The sequence below is a fragment of the Chanodichthys erythropterus genome, chromosome 1, assembly GCF_024489055.1.
Source record: "Chanodichthys erythropterus isolate Z2021 chromosome 1, ASM2448905v1, whole genome shotgun sequence".
In the NCBI taxonomy this organism is placed as follows: domain Eukaryota; kingdom Metazoa; phylum Chordata; class Actinopteri; order Cypriniformes; family Xenocyprididae; genus Chanodichthys; species Chanodichthys erythropterus.
The window spans coordinates 7,113,839-7,129,573 of NC_090221.1; the positions used below are offsets into that span (position 1 = coordinate 7,113,839).

Below are 15,735 nucleotides of genomic sequence, written 5' to 3' on the forward strand. Positions count from 1 at the left end.
CTGTCCTTTGGCAGTGGTCCTCTGAGCGTGCAGCATATTGCATATTCCCTCCCCTTGTCATTGAGCCCTCTGGGTTTAGCTGTCCCTTGGCCAGACCAGCCTTCAGTCATCTGTGACTCCTCATCTGATGGACATTAATTGCCTCCCTCCAGACTTGTTTGCTGTGGCTAGGCCCTGATTATGATGTCATGTGCGCAAGGTTGTGTGGTGACCCATGGCCCATGGGCATTCTGGGAAAACTAGCTTAAAAAGCTATTCTGGTGACCGATCGCACTGCCTCATTCTGCCCAAGAGACTCTTATTATCTACATAAATTCATTTTGAATGTGGATAACATTGACGTTATATGTTACCCAAAGTCAAAATGACTTTATGTAGATAAGATTTTTGATAAAATCATTTATTTGATAAAAAAAAAAAAATAATGTAGTAAAATATTACTTCAATTTAAAATAGCTGTTTTTATATATATATATATATATATATATATATATATATATATATATATATATATATATATATATATATATATATATATATATATATATTTTGAAGTATATGAAGAGTTCCTTTGCAAAAACCTCTAAGTCTATCTGGCATCTTTTCTTTTAAATGAACATTTTTTACCAGGCTCCTATGTTTATGTTCAGTAATTTCACTTGAATGGCAATGAAAAGGTTATTATTTTGGGGTACATTATCCCTTTAATAGGTTCCGTGAGAGACTGATTTGCGAGCCAATCCTAGCCTGTTTTCGCATGTCCAGTATTTGTAATGTGGGGTTTTCAGTGGGTTTAAATTACAGAGTGAGAGTGTGAAGTGATTGTGGTGCTTTTATCACCACCTTCTAAATTGAGCTGTGATGATGAGGAGGGGTGTCCTATTCCCCTGATGAAGACCAGAGATGAGTCTGCCCACTCGCGGCTCTCCCGCTGACATTTCCCGCACAGGAAATGTGTCTCCACTGGCATTTATTCAACGTGAAGAGGTTTCGGCTCCTGGCCGCGCGTGTCATTTACCCGGGAGGTGTTTAAACAGTGCTTCTGTGGCTTTCTAACATGTTCTGCCCTGCCCTTCTCATGTCCTGTGATATGAAGATTAAAACCAACAACAAGGCAGAAGAAAAGCGTAGCCTCAGTCAGCCATAACGTGGCACCTCTGTCAGTTTGCTAATTACTCTGCATCACCACTCTCTACGGTGGCATTTATTGCAAATTTGAATAATTTGCCCAGCAGATGGTAAGAATGTCAAGCTGTGACACAGATTTACTAATCTTCCCCGAGATGACGGTACGAGGCTGTCAAGTGTATTGTTTTAATAATGCTGGGAGGTGCCGGCGGGTGACGTCTGACCGGCTCTGGCAGCCCTGGCATGGCCCGTGGGTCACACGCTCCCGTCTGCTCTCCACGCTGTCTGTGTCAAAGTCCCAACGTCTCTTTAACCCTCATCAAGGTTGTGTGGAGAGGAGATGAGAGGTGCACCTGTGCTCCTGAGCCACCGAAGCCCCCTACGCTCTCACCTGGTGCTATTCGTGTACCTCATCTGCTGTTGTTGCAGGCGTTAAGCTTGTCAGCTTTTCTTAACTTCTGAACTTCTCGTCGGGCTCTCAGCATATGTTTGCATGCCTCGCTGAAAGGAACAAAAAAGAGAAAAAGATATACATTAGAGAAGTGTGCTTAGATATGTCTTTTTTCCAGTGCTAGAAACACTCAGTGGAGCATCACACCATCTCTGTTATTTTACCCTACGTGAGCTGTAGGTTAATGTACGTGTTATTCTGCTTGTGCGTGATACGGCGAGGCTTTAGACGTAATCTCACCGGAGCTGTAGAGGAAGTCATTACTCAAACTCCCAGCAGACCAGGCCGTGCGCTGTCTCTATCTGTTTCCCCTAGCAGCAGCTTCCCTCCATCGGTCCTTAATTACAGCGCACGTTTGCACCTCCGCTCTGGCGACTGCGCGGTTGTGATGGTGTTAGCTGTGACAGCACAGTACATCTGAATGCCTCAAATCCCATTGTTTAGAGGCAGATTAAGAAACGGAGAGCATGGCCAAGATGTGGATTTTGGAATTAGTCTAATAAACAGGCACTCTTTTTGCTCTTTATTGTGAGAGTGTGAAATTAGGTTTTATGAACAACTTGGGGCAATTTTAAAGAGAGGAAATATATATATACAGGGTGCGATTTGTCTGTGTATCCCTGCCTCTGCTGAATTATTTTTATTCCCGGTGGGGAATAAAAAAGTATCCCCCCGGGTGATGCTACTCCACAAACCACCAACAGAGCATATAAAATACCAGAAATATATATATATATATATATATATATATATATATATATATATTTTTTTTTTAAAACATCGCCAAGTAAAACGCTGCGTTTATATAGAACTGTCTCTTTACGACCACAACAAACGGGACACTTTTCAGACACGCATTTCAGCTTCGCCTCAGCTTCAGGCACAAGTCAAATGAGCGCGGAAAAGGTGCAGGTGACAACGAGGGAGCTTCAGTTTAACAACAGTGAACTGTGGTCAGATAAGATGTTGTCAGGCTATGTCAGTAAAACTCCAATCAGCTGTTATAGCCTACTGTGCTTGTGGTGCGCACTCAAGAATTGCTCACGTAAATGCTGCGTCGCATTCTGATTATTACTTTTTTATAGCTTAAATAAAGCACTAAAGAAACTACGGGCATGCACGTCATTATTCTGTTGTAACTGAAGTCATGAAATTACCAAGCATGCGATTAAAGCTGCCTCAAAACTGTGCATGCATTTATGAATTTCTTGACATGGTTTCTATTGTTATCCAATTTTTTGGCCTTAAAACAGCTTAAAATGCACATATGTCCACCAGGGAAATCTAAATTTTCTTGGGGGAGCATGCCCCCAAACCCCTCTAGCAAGCTACATTGTATGTGACCTCGGTAATTATCAAACACTGCGTATGCCCATGGTTCTATTCTATCTAACGAAATCAAAGGTAATCGTGTATTTCTCCATATGTGCATGCTTTTGGACTAAAAGTTTGTATGTGTATGCACTGTGATCAAAAAGAAATGGGAGCAAACATGATTGATTGGGTGTTGTCTTGTTATTCTATTAAAAAAAATCAATAATTATCGATTGATTTTGCATTCCTATCAGAAATTCTATTATTAGTTTCATTGTAAATAGTGGTGCAAGTATCGAAGCTATCTAATCTAATACTTCAAATCTCAAGGATAAATAATATATATGTGTGTGTGTGTGTGTGTGTGTGTGTGTGTGTGTGTGTGTGTGTGTGTGTGTGTGTTCAGGTTCCTTATTGTTTGCATCATACCACAGAACAGTCTATTGGAACATTGCCGCATATTTTGAATGGCTGTCATGCTTACAAGGGAATGTACGTCACGCGATGAAAGAAATATCAAATCATTTCTCATCTTCAGTAAAAATGTATAAACATTCTTGTTTAAAACCATACATGTTTCAGTGTTGTAATAGTAACTTCGAAACCTTCTCACATCTGTTGGCTAATACACCTGATATTGTTGTGATTAATGAGGAGTCTAGAGAAGTGTTTGTTTTGGAGGTTGCTTGCACTTTTGACTCCAGTATGGAGGAAGCTTTTATAACTAAAGTAGTTAAGTACCAACCACTTCTAAACATCATTTCAGAGGTAGGTTATAGGGCCCGATTACTTGTTTTTATATTTGGCAGCTTAGGAAATACACACAGGCTGGTAGTCAAGGAGCTTCAACAGCTTGGGATGCCCAAAAAAAGGGCTAAGCGGTTAGCAAGGTACTGTGCTCTGTCTGCTATTATAGGCAGCCGCCATATTTGGCGGAGGCGTTGTTACTTATACCCATAAAAACTGAGTCATGCTTAATATTGTGATGATCTGCTGTATGCCACTGGTCCATGATTTCTTGTACATGTATTTGACTGCACCTATACTATTTATGTCCCTGTGGATTATTTCTTTTAAGTGGATTGAAATAAATTGTCAAAATGTGTGCACGCGTTTTTGTGATTTATGAGAACATGAATTTGTATAATGACGTGTATTACACTGGTATTACAACGTAAACATGATATATGAGAACATTTCATGAGTCCTCATATTTAAAATAGATTTAAAAGAATACTAAACAATGTTTTATTAAAAATGTAAAAATGCAGAATGTTTTCTGTGATTGGTAGGTTTAGGGTTAGGGGTAGTGTAGGGGGATAGTATGTACAGTTTGTACAGTATAAAAACCATTACGCCTATGGAACGTCCTCACTTTGATAGCAAAACAAACCTCTCTGTGTGTGTGTGTGTGTGTGTGTGTGTGTGTGTGTGTGTGTGTGTGTGTGTGTGTGTGTGTGTGTGTGTGTGTGTGTGTGTGTGTGTGTGTGTGTGTGTGTGTGTGTGTGTGTGAAATAACATTGCACTGAATCTTGTTTGTGAAGACTCAAATTCTCACAGGTCAACTCATATCCAAGTGATTGTTGCAATGTATTTTAGAATAGAGAGCAGCCTGGCACTATTTGCCTGATAATATGAGTATCTCTTTTCCCACAGAAGGTGAGATATAGCAGAGGAGAGGGTTTCCCCAGGGAGTTGGCGGAAGTAGAGAGAATAAGAGGGAGAAATTGAGCATAAGTGCACCACTAGAATTTGGTCATGCATGGACCTAAAATGGCGGCCTTGTTCCAGCTGAAGTCTGCCATGCACAGACTCTATCCTGTCGGTTATACCTCCATATAGGACATGATTAATGACCCTTGCCTGGGAGAGGATGCACTCGTTAAAATCTTAATCAAAAGCCACACAGTTCTCCTCTGTTGTGCTTTGCAGTGCCATCAAGGCTGCAGCACAATTTCAGATCTGTTCCTCTCATCTGTCTGTGAAAAAAGGCAGTAATGTCACAAGTTAAAGTACACAGCAGATAAAATATACCACTGAAACGTCTGTATGCTCTACTTTCTTAAGATAAATCTCCCCTATGATTTCCTCCTAAATTGAGACCAAAGAGCATATCTCATTGGCTGTCGAGTAAATTGTGCCCTGATGTGGGTATGTATTTAATGGCAATTTAATTCAATGCATTATCTTCAATACTTATGTCATTTCTATCTTATTTGCCTTGGAAATACATTTTAAATAAGTTATATGTGTGACAGATGAGCATATATCCCTACTGAAGGAAAATAAAAATTGGATGAAGATACTTAAAGTAAGTAATTTCTGTGCCACTAGTGTCACCAAACAAAAAGACAAAAATAATGTTTGTTCGTTCATTCATTCACAGGAAGTATGTGGGTAAATAAACTATGATTTGCTGAATTGAAGAAGCAGAGGTCAAGGTGTTACAAATGTATGTAGCCTTTGTACACTGATTGATTCACTGTCATTCAAATTCAAGAAAGAAAGATATATTTAATTTAGCTTATAACTTTAAGTGCCATGGTTTTCGATTTAAAAAAAAAATCTTCTAATGTTTCAACTTGTCAGTTTGTTATTCTGTGTTTTTAGCATTTTTAAAATTTATGACTCAAGTAATAGCTGTATTTTTTTGAAGCATCGGAGGCCACAGACCATAAACTGAGATGAGAGGTCAGGGCCATGTTTGTTTATGTTTGTTGTCAATTTATTCTGGGTTTAATGTTGCTGGTGCAGACATTTAGACTGTAGAAAGTGACCCTGCCATCTTAAAAAGAGCATTATGTCATTATTTAAAATGAAGCTTCAACTTCCAAATTTCATAAACAAAATGAAGGGTTTGTTTATATCTTTGCTTTGATAAGCGTGCTCCCAGCTTAAATGCTTGGTGATCTCTCTGCAGCAGTCAGATTTTTCATTCTGAGCTGTTTCTGCGGATACCCGTGTCATTTTTAAGCTCTCGCCCTTGAAAGTTCAATTTAGGGAGAAGCTCTTTGGCATGCCAAAATTGTGCCTCTGTAATTTTTCAGATTAATTCTCAACACTTCTATCGTTCTCCTGTAAAGCCTTCAGTTCAGCTGTGATTTCATGGTCTGCGCTGCCGTTTTATTTACATTCTCTGTTTGGACATTCATCTCTTGCATATGTCTCATGTAGATTGTGACTGTGGTGTGTTGTGTTAAAGTTCACATTCTTAACCTGAAATTTAATGTTCATTGTGCACATGTGTTCACTCAATGGTGTTTACTGCATTTAACAAGCAAATAAGTCCAAGTCAGTGGTTCTCAACTACAGTCCTAGGGACCCACTGTTCTGCATATTTAGTAGGCCTCCCTTATCATAGGCCACATTCAGACTGCAGGCAAATGTATCCCCCAATTGTTTTGCTCATATGTGACTCAGATCTGTATTGGACGTTTGTGAACAGCACAAACCACATGGAATCTGATCTTTTCAATTTCAATTCACAATTTCACTTCAAAGATTTTACATACCTGAAGTTATCAAGACAGCTGAGAAAAGTATTCAGCAATGGACATGGATGTGTCAGAGCTCATAAGTATTACAGTGACAGCTCTATATACAAGCAAAACATGAGGGTTTGTATCATACATGTTTAAAAACTTCTCTCTTTTTTTGCATCCTCATCTTTGTTTTTTATAGTGCACATAAATTCACTGGCTTCCGCGGCAGATCACACAAGAAATAAATGCATAATCGCCTACTAATGTCCTCTGTGTTTACTACAGACTGTTGCGTGACATTTTTTTATTGTTTTTTTGCGCATGTGGACCATGATCTGTTCACACTGGAATCTGATATTGGCTACATTTAAAACAACAATTTGAACAGCTATACCAAGCAATAAATATATAGACAAGTAAGCAGACAGAAATATAGATACAGACAGATGAATATCTTTACTGTCATTTTTGAACAATTTAATGCATCACAGCTGAATAAAAGTATTAATTTCTTTCTTTCAAAAACACACACACGCACACACAAAACTTACTGACCCCAAACTTTTTAGCAGTAGTATTTATAAATTAATATTACATTAGTCATCTAATATGAATAATCATATTTAAAACTGTATAAGATTAGTGAGATTTTATTATTATATTCACATTCGTAATCACTGTTGGGGGGTCACACATTACAAGTAATGTGAGTAACGTAATCAGATTACTTTTTCAAGTAACTAGTAAAGTAACGCATTACTTTTAAATTTAAATCAAAATATCTGAGTTACTTCTTCAAATAAGCATCACAATTTACTTTGTTTTCTCATTTATTGACTGACGCATCTTTTGTTCCCATGTTGAGAAAAATCAGGAGTAAGTGCAGAGGCATCTTGTGCGCTGTGTCAACGTGATAGTTATTGTAGTTCTAGACTAAATATGGGCAGGCATTTAATTCACTTGCACAAAAAACAGATTCAGTATTGCTCAAAATGAGTAAAACAGTGAAATTAAACTCAGAATATTATGCAAACCTGCAATAATTAAATAACACATACCTTATATATTTAATCTTACTTTATTAACCAATGTCTTTGCTGCTGACTTTCGATGATCCAATTAAACCATAACAGTAAACATAAAATGACTTAAAGATACATTTCACATTTTTGTTACTTTTTTTGTTTTTTTTTGTTTTTTATTGCTGAAGTAAGAGTGTTGTAAAAAAAGTAAATTTCAAGGAAAGTACGTTCATTCGGCGGACATATTTGCAAAGCCTCCAGGCAGCTATTTCGGGCACCCAACACCAAGTCCTGTCTATTTGAATGAGGGAATCCTGAAATCTCAAAAACTGCTTGTCGAAAAATGAACTGTCCCATAAATGTTCTTTATTGCGCTCAAATAGCATTAAAAAAAAAAAAAAAAAAAACTCTCTAACTCTATTTGTCCATGTGCATGTGAGAGTCTCTGGTTTCTATGGGAAATGGAGCTTCTAATGGCAGCTGCAGTGACGCAATGACTTTATCAATCGGCGATTGGCTCTTTTACTTAGAAGGCAGGACATATTCCGCCATATTGTGCATTGCAGTTTCTCCCATTCATAACTAATAGGAGTGAACTAATAGGAGTCTTAGGGTGCTTTCACATTAGCACTTTTGGGTTCGATTGACGTCAGAGTTCGGTACATTTGGATGATGTGAACACGGTCTTCTGAACTCGGGTGCGCACCCGCAAACCGTACCCGAGTCCACTTAAAAAGGGTGGTCTGGGGTGCGGTTCAAGTGAACTCCGGTACGGTTCGCTTCTGATATGAATGCAAACGTACCAAATTGCGGAAGTGAACCGCTATTAATGCCGAATTATTTGATAAAAATGTGTGTTTGTGTGTGTGTTTAACTCACTTTCCCAACGAGCGTGACTGACGTGCTGCAAGCAGAGAGCTGTAGTGTAGCCTTTCTTATTTCTGCTCACCTTCCGGACTACAGTCGCGGCAGATAGAGGCAAGTGTCGTTATGAACAAAACCAACGGTTCAAAAACAAAAATATGAAAGTGAGGAGAGCAACGTTATGCATTTTGCTGCCTTCTCCTGTGCCGTCGTTACTAAGCAACGGAGTAAACAGCTGCTGGTTTGATGACGCAAACGAACTGCGGGTCGGACCCAAATAATATAATGTGAACACAGTCCAGTGGGGGCAGGGGGAGGGGGGAGCAATCGAACTCGGGTTCAGTCCAGGCAATCGAACCAAGTGTGAAAGCACCCTTATTCTTCTGTGGTCCACAATGGCAGCACAGCTGAAAGGTTTGTTTGAGCTACTGTACAGGCGTGAATTTGCATTTCTACCAGAAAGACTCAGGAAGCAAAGAAATGTTTGAATACGATTTATTCAACAGTATGAATGTAAATATCATTGATAAATGAAAAAGTTCTTTGGCGTAGGCCCCGTCCATAGTACAATCCGGAGGGTAGCAGACGTTTGCAGATCCTGCCTTAAGATGAAGGCAGGGGCGGAGCCTACCCCCGTTGTATGGACAGGGACCGACCTGGTGGTGGTGGGGAGGATGGGGGTGAACGCCGGCGATGGTATCTGCGAACACAATAGTGGGTGGGAACAGAACTTATATACTCAGGTGACGTGTAATGATTGGTTAGATAATGAGCAATGACGTGCATTAGAGTCTTCCGGGTAGAACTTCCGCTAAACGCTCCCATTTCCTTCAATATGAGGCTTTAATTCATTTCACTTAAGGGTCTTTACATTTGCCAAAAATAAAACTTTTTTTTTGTTATTACAAAACAAGCAAGCAATCCCAAGCCAGGTGAGAAAAAGTAACGCAAAAGTAACTTAACAGATTACTTTCCATAAAAAGTAACTAATGCAATTAGTTACCCCTTAAAGGGAGTAACACAATATTGTAACACATTACTTTTAAAAGAAACTTTCCCCAACACTTTTTGCAATAAAATATGATGATTCACATTCCTAATAAAACAAAAGAACAAAAATGAACAGATAGATACATAGACAGATATGCTGATAGACAGTTATGCAGATAGACAAACGTACAGACGGACAAACAGGAAGATTATTAGGTATGTAGGAAGGAAGGAAGGTGTAAGATAGATAGGCGTGTTCACAAATTTTGATGTGTTCTCCATTATATAACTGATCACCTGTCCTAGATTCTTCCACCATCCTGTTCCTCCTCACTCCATGGCTCTTTCTTCATCATGTCCCCTGTCACTCTCTCTGGGGAGGATGGTAGTCCTGGGAAGGGGGAAGTATCAGCAGGCTGAGCCTGAGGAGAGGGAAGCAGGATCTGCTTTGAGCCCTGAGGCCTCTCTTCTCCTCCACTGCCTTTAATGAATGGAAAGACTGACCTGGTTGTGCTGCAGCCTGTGCTCATATTGACCCGGTTCTCCTCCACACCATCGTGCATCATCTCACCACTGTGGTGTTAGAGCAGCCCCAGGGCCCTCCTTTAAGCAGGCCTCCCTTCCACACACTTGCGCATGTGACGCAGAAATCCACAAAGTCACTGTACCTTAAATCAGCGGTCTGAAAGGCCCCTGCAGCCCAATGGCTGACCAAATAAGCCTCTCGAGACATCACAACAAAGCTTTCCAGTGCAGGCCTGGTAGATTAAAGGAAGCTCAGATGTAATGAATGGAAATTTTTGGCTTGACATGGACAGTTTCATATTTGAATATTGGTAATTGGTCATTCATTTGAGAGCAAAGATTTTCCCTGCATTTCACAATCCGAAGCTCAGTCTGTTTTATATTCTGGGTAGTAAACACTCCCATTCTGAACCGTTAATGGCCTCTACAATTGAATGTTTTATTTTAGCCCATAATGAGGACTTTATAAACATTAAATATCTGATTCTAATCAACAGACACTAGAGGCAAATCTTAAAATGACCTTATAGTCTCCTTTAATGAATCCGTATTAAGCCAGCGTCACACGCTTTGTCTCTCTCGTTCCTTTATGCGAGTGTTTCACAGTAAATAATTATCACGTTAGGTGACCTGATTATTTTTTCTCTGCATAATACAATTATTTCCAGTATATGCGGGACAGTCAGTGGCCGTGCTGTTATGTAATGATCTGTTGCTGTGCAGGAAAATCATCCTCTCCGTGCCACGCGCCGGACTGTCCCTGGGGCAGTGGACTTCTTCTCCAATCAAGCTAATGCAGGAGGAACAGCATGGGGAGCGCTTGTTGGGGGGGACAGGAGTAGGCCAAGTTTGTTCTGACCGCACTTAGTAAAACAGACAGACACAGAGGGGCCAGCTAAAATTCCTCCTGATGTTCTCTGTACTGAGTTTAGGTACAATAATAATGTGTGTGTGTGTGTGTGTGTGTGTGTGTGTGTGTGTGTGTGTGTGTGTGTGTGTGTGTGTGTGTGTGTGTGTGTGTGTGTGTGTGTGTGTGTGTGTGGAGGGAGGGAGGCTGCCTGCAGCTGGACGAGTGTGGGTGAATTTACTTTTAATTAGTGTCTAATTACTGTCAACTGGCTTTCACGCTAAAACAGTACCTTCATGTCCGAAGTTAGAATGACATTGGTGCCAGAAACGTGGCCTTTGTGGGTAGTGCACATGCTCTGAAGAGTTGCGCAGTTACAGGTGAAGAAAAAGAATTAATGAAAAACTGTGCAGAGAAAATGAATTTTTGTGATTTTGTGGCCTACATTCAGACGCTCTCTCCTGCACTTGTGAAGTACGTAATACTACTACTTCTAATAATAATAGTTGTTGAATCTATATTTATTTGTGGAGTCAATGCCAAAATATACAATACTTTGCAAAAGTCTGGGGTCGGAACGATTTTATGCTTATGAAAGCTACATTTATTTGATCAAAAATACAGTAAAAACAATAATATTACAATTTTAAATTAACTGTTTTCTATTTTAATATATTTTAAAATATCATTTATTCCTGTGATGAAAAGCTGAATTTTCAGAATCATTACTCCAGTCTTCAGTGTCACAGAAATCACTCTAATATGCTGATTTGTTGCTCAAGAAACATTTTTGATTATCATTATTAATATTATCAGTTTTGCTGCTTAATATTTTTTGTGCAAACATTGATACTTTTTCAGAACTTTTTATTTATTTATTTAAAAATCTTTTATACAATTTGAAATTCTTTTTGCTGTCACTTCTGATCAATTTAATGCATTCTTGCAAAAATATTCATAATTTCTTTCATTCCAATGGTAGTGTATTCATAATTAAATTAGTCACAGCTAATGTGATTAATCACAATTAATCATATAAAACTGCGCAGTTCATTAGGGAGATTTTATTATTATATTCACGTTCCTTATAAAATAATAGTTAAGTTCATTTGCATTTCTAATAAAACCCCCACAATAATATGTATAAAAGTATAATGGACAAGGTATTTTAGCACTGAAAGCACAAAACATTGAAGAAAAAAAAAAAAAAAAAAAAGGTGATGATACTCATCTGTCTTATTTCATGACTTGGGTAGCATCTCAGTCAGTGTGCACTGAATTTACAATAGATTATTGCTGGTGTTTTTTTGTGTGCCTGAGCACGTGATATGTTCGGGCCAAGCTGTGTTCGGCTCCTTGTTTTCCACGGCACATCCAGGCATCTGTGATTATCCTCTCACGGCCACAGAGGGAGCTTTTCTCACTCTGTCTACGATAATGAGGGAGAGACTCGCAATGCCCTCAAGTCATTTCCTTTCTCCTCCCCCTTCTCCTCTGTTTCACTCTATCACTCATTCTTCACCGGCATCATGACTTCGCTACTCCACACATCTCGGTTCCTGCTCCACTATTTCATCTCTGATTATGGCTGTAATGACAGCTTCTTCTTTTTGCTTAGATGGTTCTCTGTTTTGTTTGTGAACACACCATGCAGCCAAAGTTGCTGTTTAAAGAGATTTTGTACTGTAATTCACAGACAGGGTTTACTCTTTTGACATAATGACTGAATGATGTGCTGTTTTCTTCATAATACCTAGAAATAAACATTTTCAAATTTTCTGTGCTGGTTCTTAGAGAAAATCTGTGGTAATATATTACCACATTCTTTTGGTGGCCGAAACATAATCAAATTAGCCAAGATGTTTAATAACTGAGCATAACTTTTTGAATAATGGATGTTCTAATTCTCCACAATTCTGCAAATCTTTCCCATGTGTGCTTGGATTTTGTATGCCGTGGTGCTGATAAAACTGCCTTAATCAGTAAGACTCTCTAGCAGAAAGCTTCTCTGGATAAGATTTGCCGGCAAACCATCATAAACCAACAATTCATGCTGGTTGTTTTAGCAGGGGATTTATATTTTGCAATCTATTGATTTGTTTTGTCTTCCATGAACAGGTGAAGGACTGTACAGCTGTTGAGACCTCCACCTTGTGAACTAACCTGACCATCGGGCTGCAGCAGATGTCATGGATCTGAAGGAGCGCAGGCACCGTACACTGACCCACGGCCACTGTGGGAAAGATTTCCAGTTTACCACCTCCTCTCTGGACAACGACGAATGCCGCGTACCCACCCAGAAATCCTACAGCTCCAGCGAGACCCTGAAGGCTTTTGATCACGACTCGCGCCTTCATTATGGAGGATGTGTGGCAGACCTGGTGCACCATGAAGCAGATGAATTCACCAGACAAGGAGGTAAACACACAAGAGATATACCACAGAGTATAGACATAATCACACATACAGCACATATGCAACTCAAAATTGACAATGATACAGTGTTCAATCCTAAAAGGTCATATAGCCAGGGGTGCACATTAGAGGTACGCAGGTACGCATGCGCGGTAAAAATAAACTATGCGTACCAGAAAACATGGAGGGAAGCGCTTTTGAGTACCGGTTCACAGGGATACGTTTACTTACTGGATTAAGTTTTTTCTTCATCTCTGGTAAGATAGCAATCATGATAATATGTGTGTTCTTTAATTATTAGGTGTGCAACGGATCGCAGTTAATCCATGATCCATATGGTAAGGTCCAACGGTTCGGCACGCATGTGATTCGTGGATTAACTGCTATATTTAACCATCATAGAGTGAAAGTTTGTAATTTGGACGTGTTTTGTCTCGCCAATTAACACATTCAAACGACTTTAAAAGCGGAAGAAGAGGCGAAAATCGGGACTCGCGAACTGTAATCTGTGCGCACAGCCCCACGAAACACGCGCATGATGAGAGTCAGACAGCGCACGAACACCGAATTAATTCCGCTTTCGCGTTTACTTGCGCTTGAAAGGAAACATACACACAAAATTATGTCAAAATACCTGTCTCGGCAAGTATTCTCTCGGTTATGTCATAAGTGAAGTGTTGAGAAAGAAACCGGATGTGTGTCAGTTATTCGGTCTGTGATTTCCTTCTTAAAGTGACAGCAGCCTTTGCTGTCATTAATGTTAGTAAAAAAAAGAATCATTATCATCATCTACCATGTTCGAGAGAAAAGAAGATAGTGAGGAGAGCAGTCAGGAGGAAAGTGATTAGGACAGCTTTTAGGATGTGTCGTGTAAAGTGTGAGTACCAAGCAAAATCTCCAGGTACTCCCTTGAGAACCAGACCAAAAAAGTTATGTGCACCCCTGCAATATAGCACATGTATTTAACAGTGTTGGGATTTTTTATGTTTGATCTTTTAGGGCAATATAAATATAAAAAAGGCATCCTTGTTGAATGCTTTTATAGGAATTCACAGTAAAACATTTATAAAGTTATAAACGATTTTTATTTCAAATAAATACCATTCTTATGACAGTTTCCACAAAAAAAATAAGCAGTTTTCAACACTGATACGTTTTTTTTAATACAAAATTGTAATTAATTTTGTATTCAAAAATTAATTATAAGTACACTTTGTTAATTAATTTTACTCAGAACTTAAATGTAAATGTTACACTATAACACGGACATCTTAAAGGGATACTCCACCGTTTTTTTTTCATATTAAACTATGTTATTGCCCCTATTGAATGAACTGGGCTAAGCTAAGTGCTAACAAAGTTTCGCTGCAAGACGATTTAGTGCACGCACTGAGACGAGAGAGGTATGTATCAACTCGTCTTAGTTAAGGGAATAACATAGTTTAATATGAAAAAACGGTGGAGTATCCCTTTAAAATAAATTAGAACCGAAAATAGTTATTTTAATTTCAGTATATTTCAGTATATTTAATTTTTTACTGTATTTTTGATCAAATAAATGCAGCCTTTAATGATGAACTGCCTTGGGAATGGCCGTGTCTGTAAAACATGTATCAGTTATTTAATCAATTATGAAATTTACTAAATTTTTAGTACCAAATTACACACTGTTCAGTTTAACTTTACTATAATAAATCGATCAAATTTGATGGTTAGGGGTTTTCTTATGCCGAATTTGCTCAGCGCCACTTATGCACAAGAGACAAAAACTGTATCTGAATATGCCTACTTCCATAATATATAGTCAAAAAACAGTACTGACACATGAGAGTGAAAACATGGCAGATGTAGTCCGAATTTTATTTATACTACACACATTCATACTACATTTCTAAGGGTCGTGAAGTAAGTTTTAAACCTGTGATTTTAAACGCAGTCAAAATGTGGTGTTAGAAACATTAGATGTGACAATCATCTGTCTACTTTCAAGAACCAGTTAAAAACATGCGATAGGAATCCAATTACAAACAATTTGTCTTTCGACACTAGTCGTGATGCAACAAAATCAATCAAAAAATATAGCTGCGAGCAGCGATGGCGGGCCCAAGCCCGGTGGCACCGCCACCCCGGTGGCTTCAGGGCAACTGTGCACAGCGGGCAATAGGCACTTAAAACGGTTAAACATCAAAGGACTATGTCAAATTCACTCCACATTTACTGCACTACAAGGTGCCGCTATAGAGCCCCTCCTCCCTGCCCATTTTCAAAGGATTACATGTGCCAAGTTTTAACATTATTCTGATGAATTTTGAAGCAAATCAGGTAAAAATAAGAGGGTGATCTCAATGTATGCTGAAAGTGACACATTTTCTGCTTCCAGTTGGTGGCGCTATGACTTTGAATCACAATACTCAAATCCATGTGATCAGCCTTGTACAACGAAGACTAAGCCAAAGTTTCATCAAAATCAATTAATGTATGCAGAAGTTATAACACTTTGTTTCCCTTTTCTTGCCATAAATTCGTTGCCTCGCCACGGCCAAACCGTTTGAGATATCCAAAATCCGTTTGCAATTAAACAACTTCAATGTGTTCGCAACAAGTTAAAAAAAGCTTGGTGTAAATTGGATAAACCCTGTAGGAGTAGTAGTATAAAATTCATAGCCTGTTTTTTCAAAAAATTAACATTCAAACCAA

At 38.9% G+C, this 15,735-nt stretch overlaps 1 protein-coding gene and 1 long non-coding RNA gene across 5 annotated transcripts in view; one reads left to right on the plus strand and one right to left on the minus strand.

Moving 5' to 3' along the window:
* tenm2a (teneurin transmembrane protein 2a) overlaps positions 1–15,735 on the plus strand; it is a 383,777-nt gene that overhangs the window by 109,838 nt on the left and 258,204 nt on the right. For 3 of the 4 annotated variants that reach the window (XM_067385884.1, XM_067385894.1, XM_067385876.1), the window contains exon 1: positions 12,653–13,041. In XM_067385884.1, the coding sequence (XP_067241985.1) occupies positions 12,813–13,041 (229 nt within the window). In that variant the 5' untranslated portion in view covers positions 12,653–12,812. Of the gene's footprint in view, positions 1–12,652; positions 13,042–15,735 lie in introns of those variants that run through there. The other variant, XM_067385867.1, reaches the window with a different exon arrangement.
* On the minus strand, positions 8,844–11,069 carry LOC137008316 (uncharacterized). The gene is made up of 3 exons (XR_010892792.1): positions 9,756–11,069; positions 9,549–9,673; positions 8,844–8,961 (listed from the first exon to the last, which is right to left on the minus strand). It is a non-coding gene; the product is annotated as an uncharacterized lncRNA (long non-coding RNA).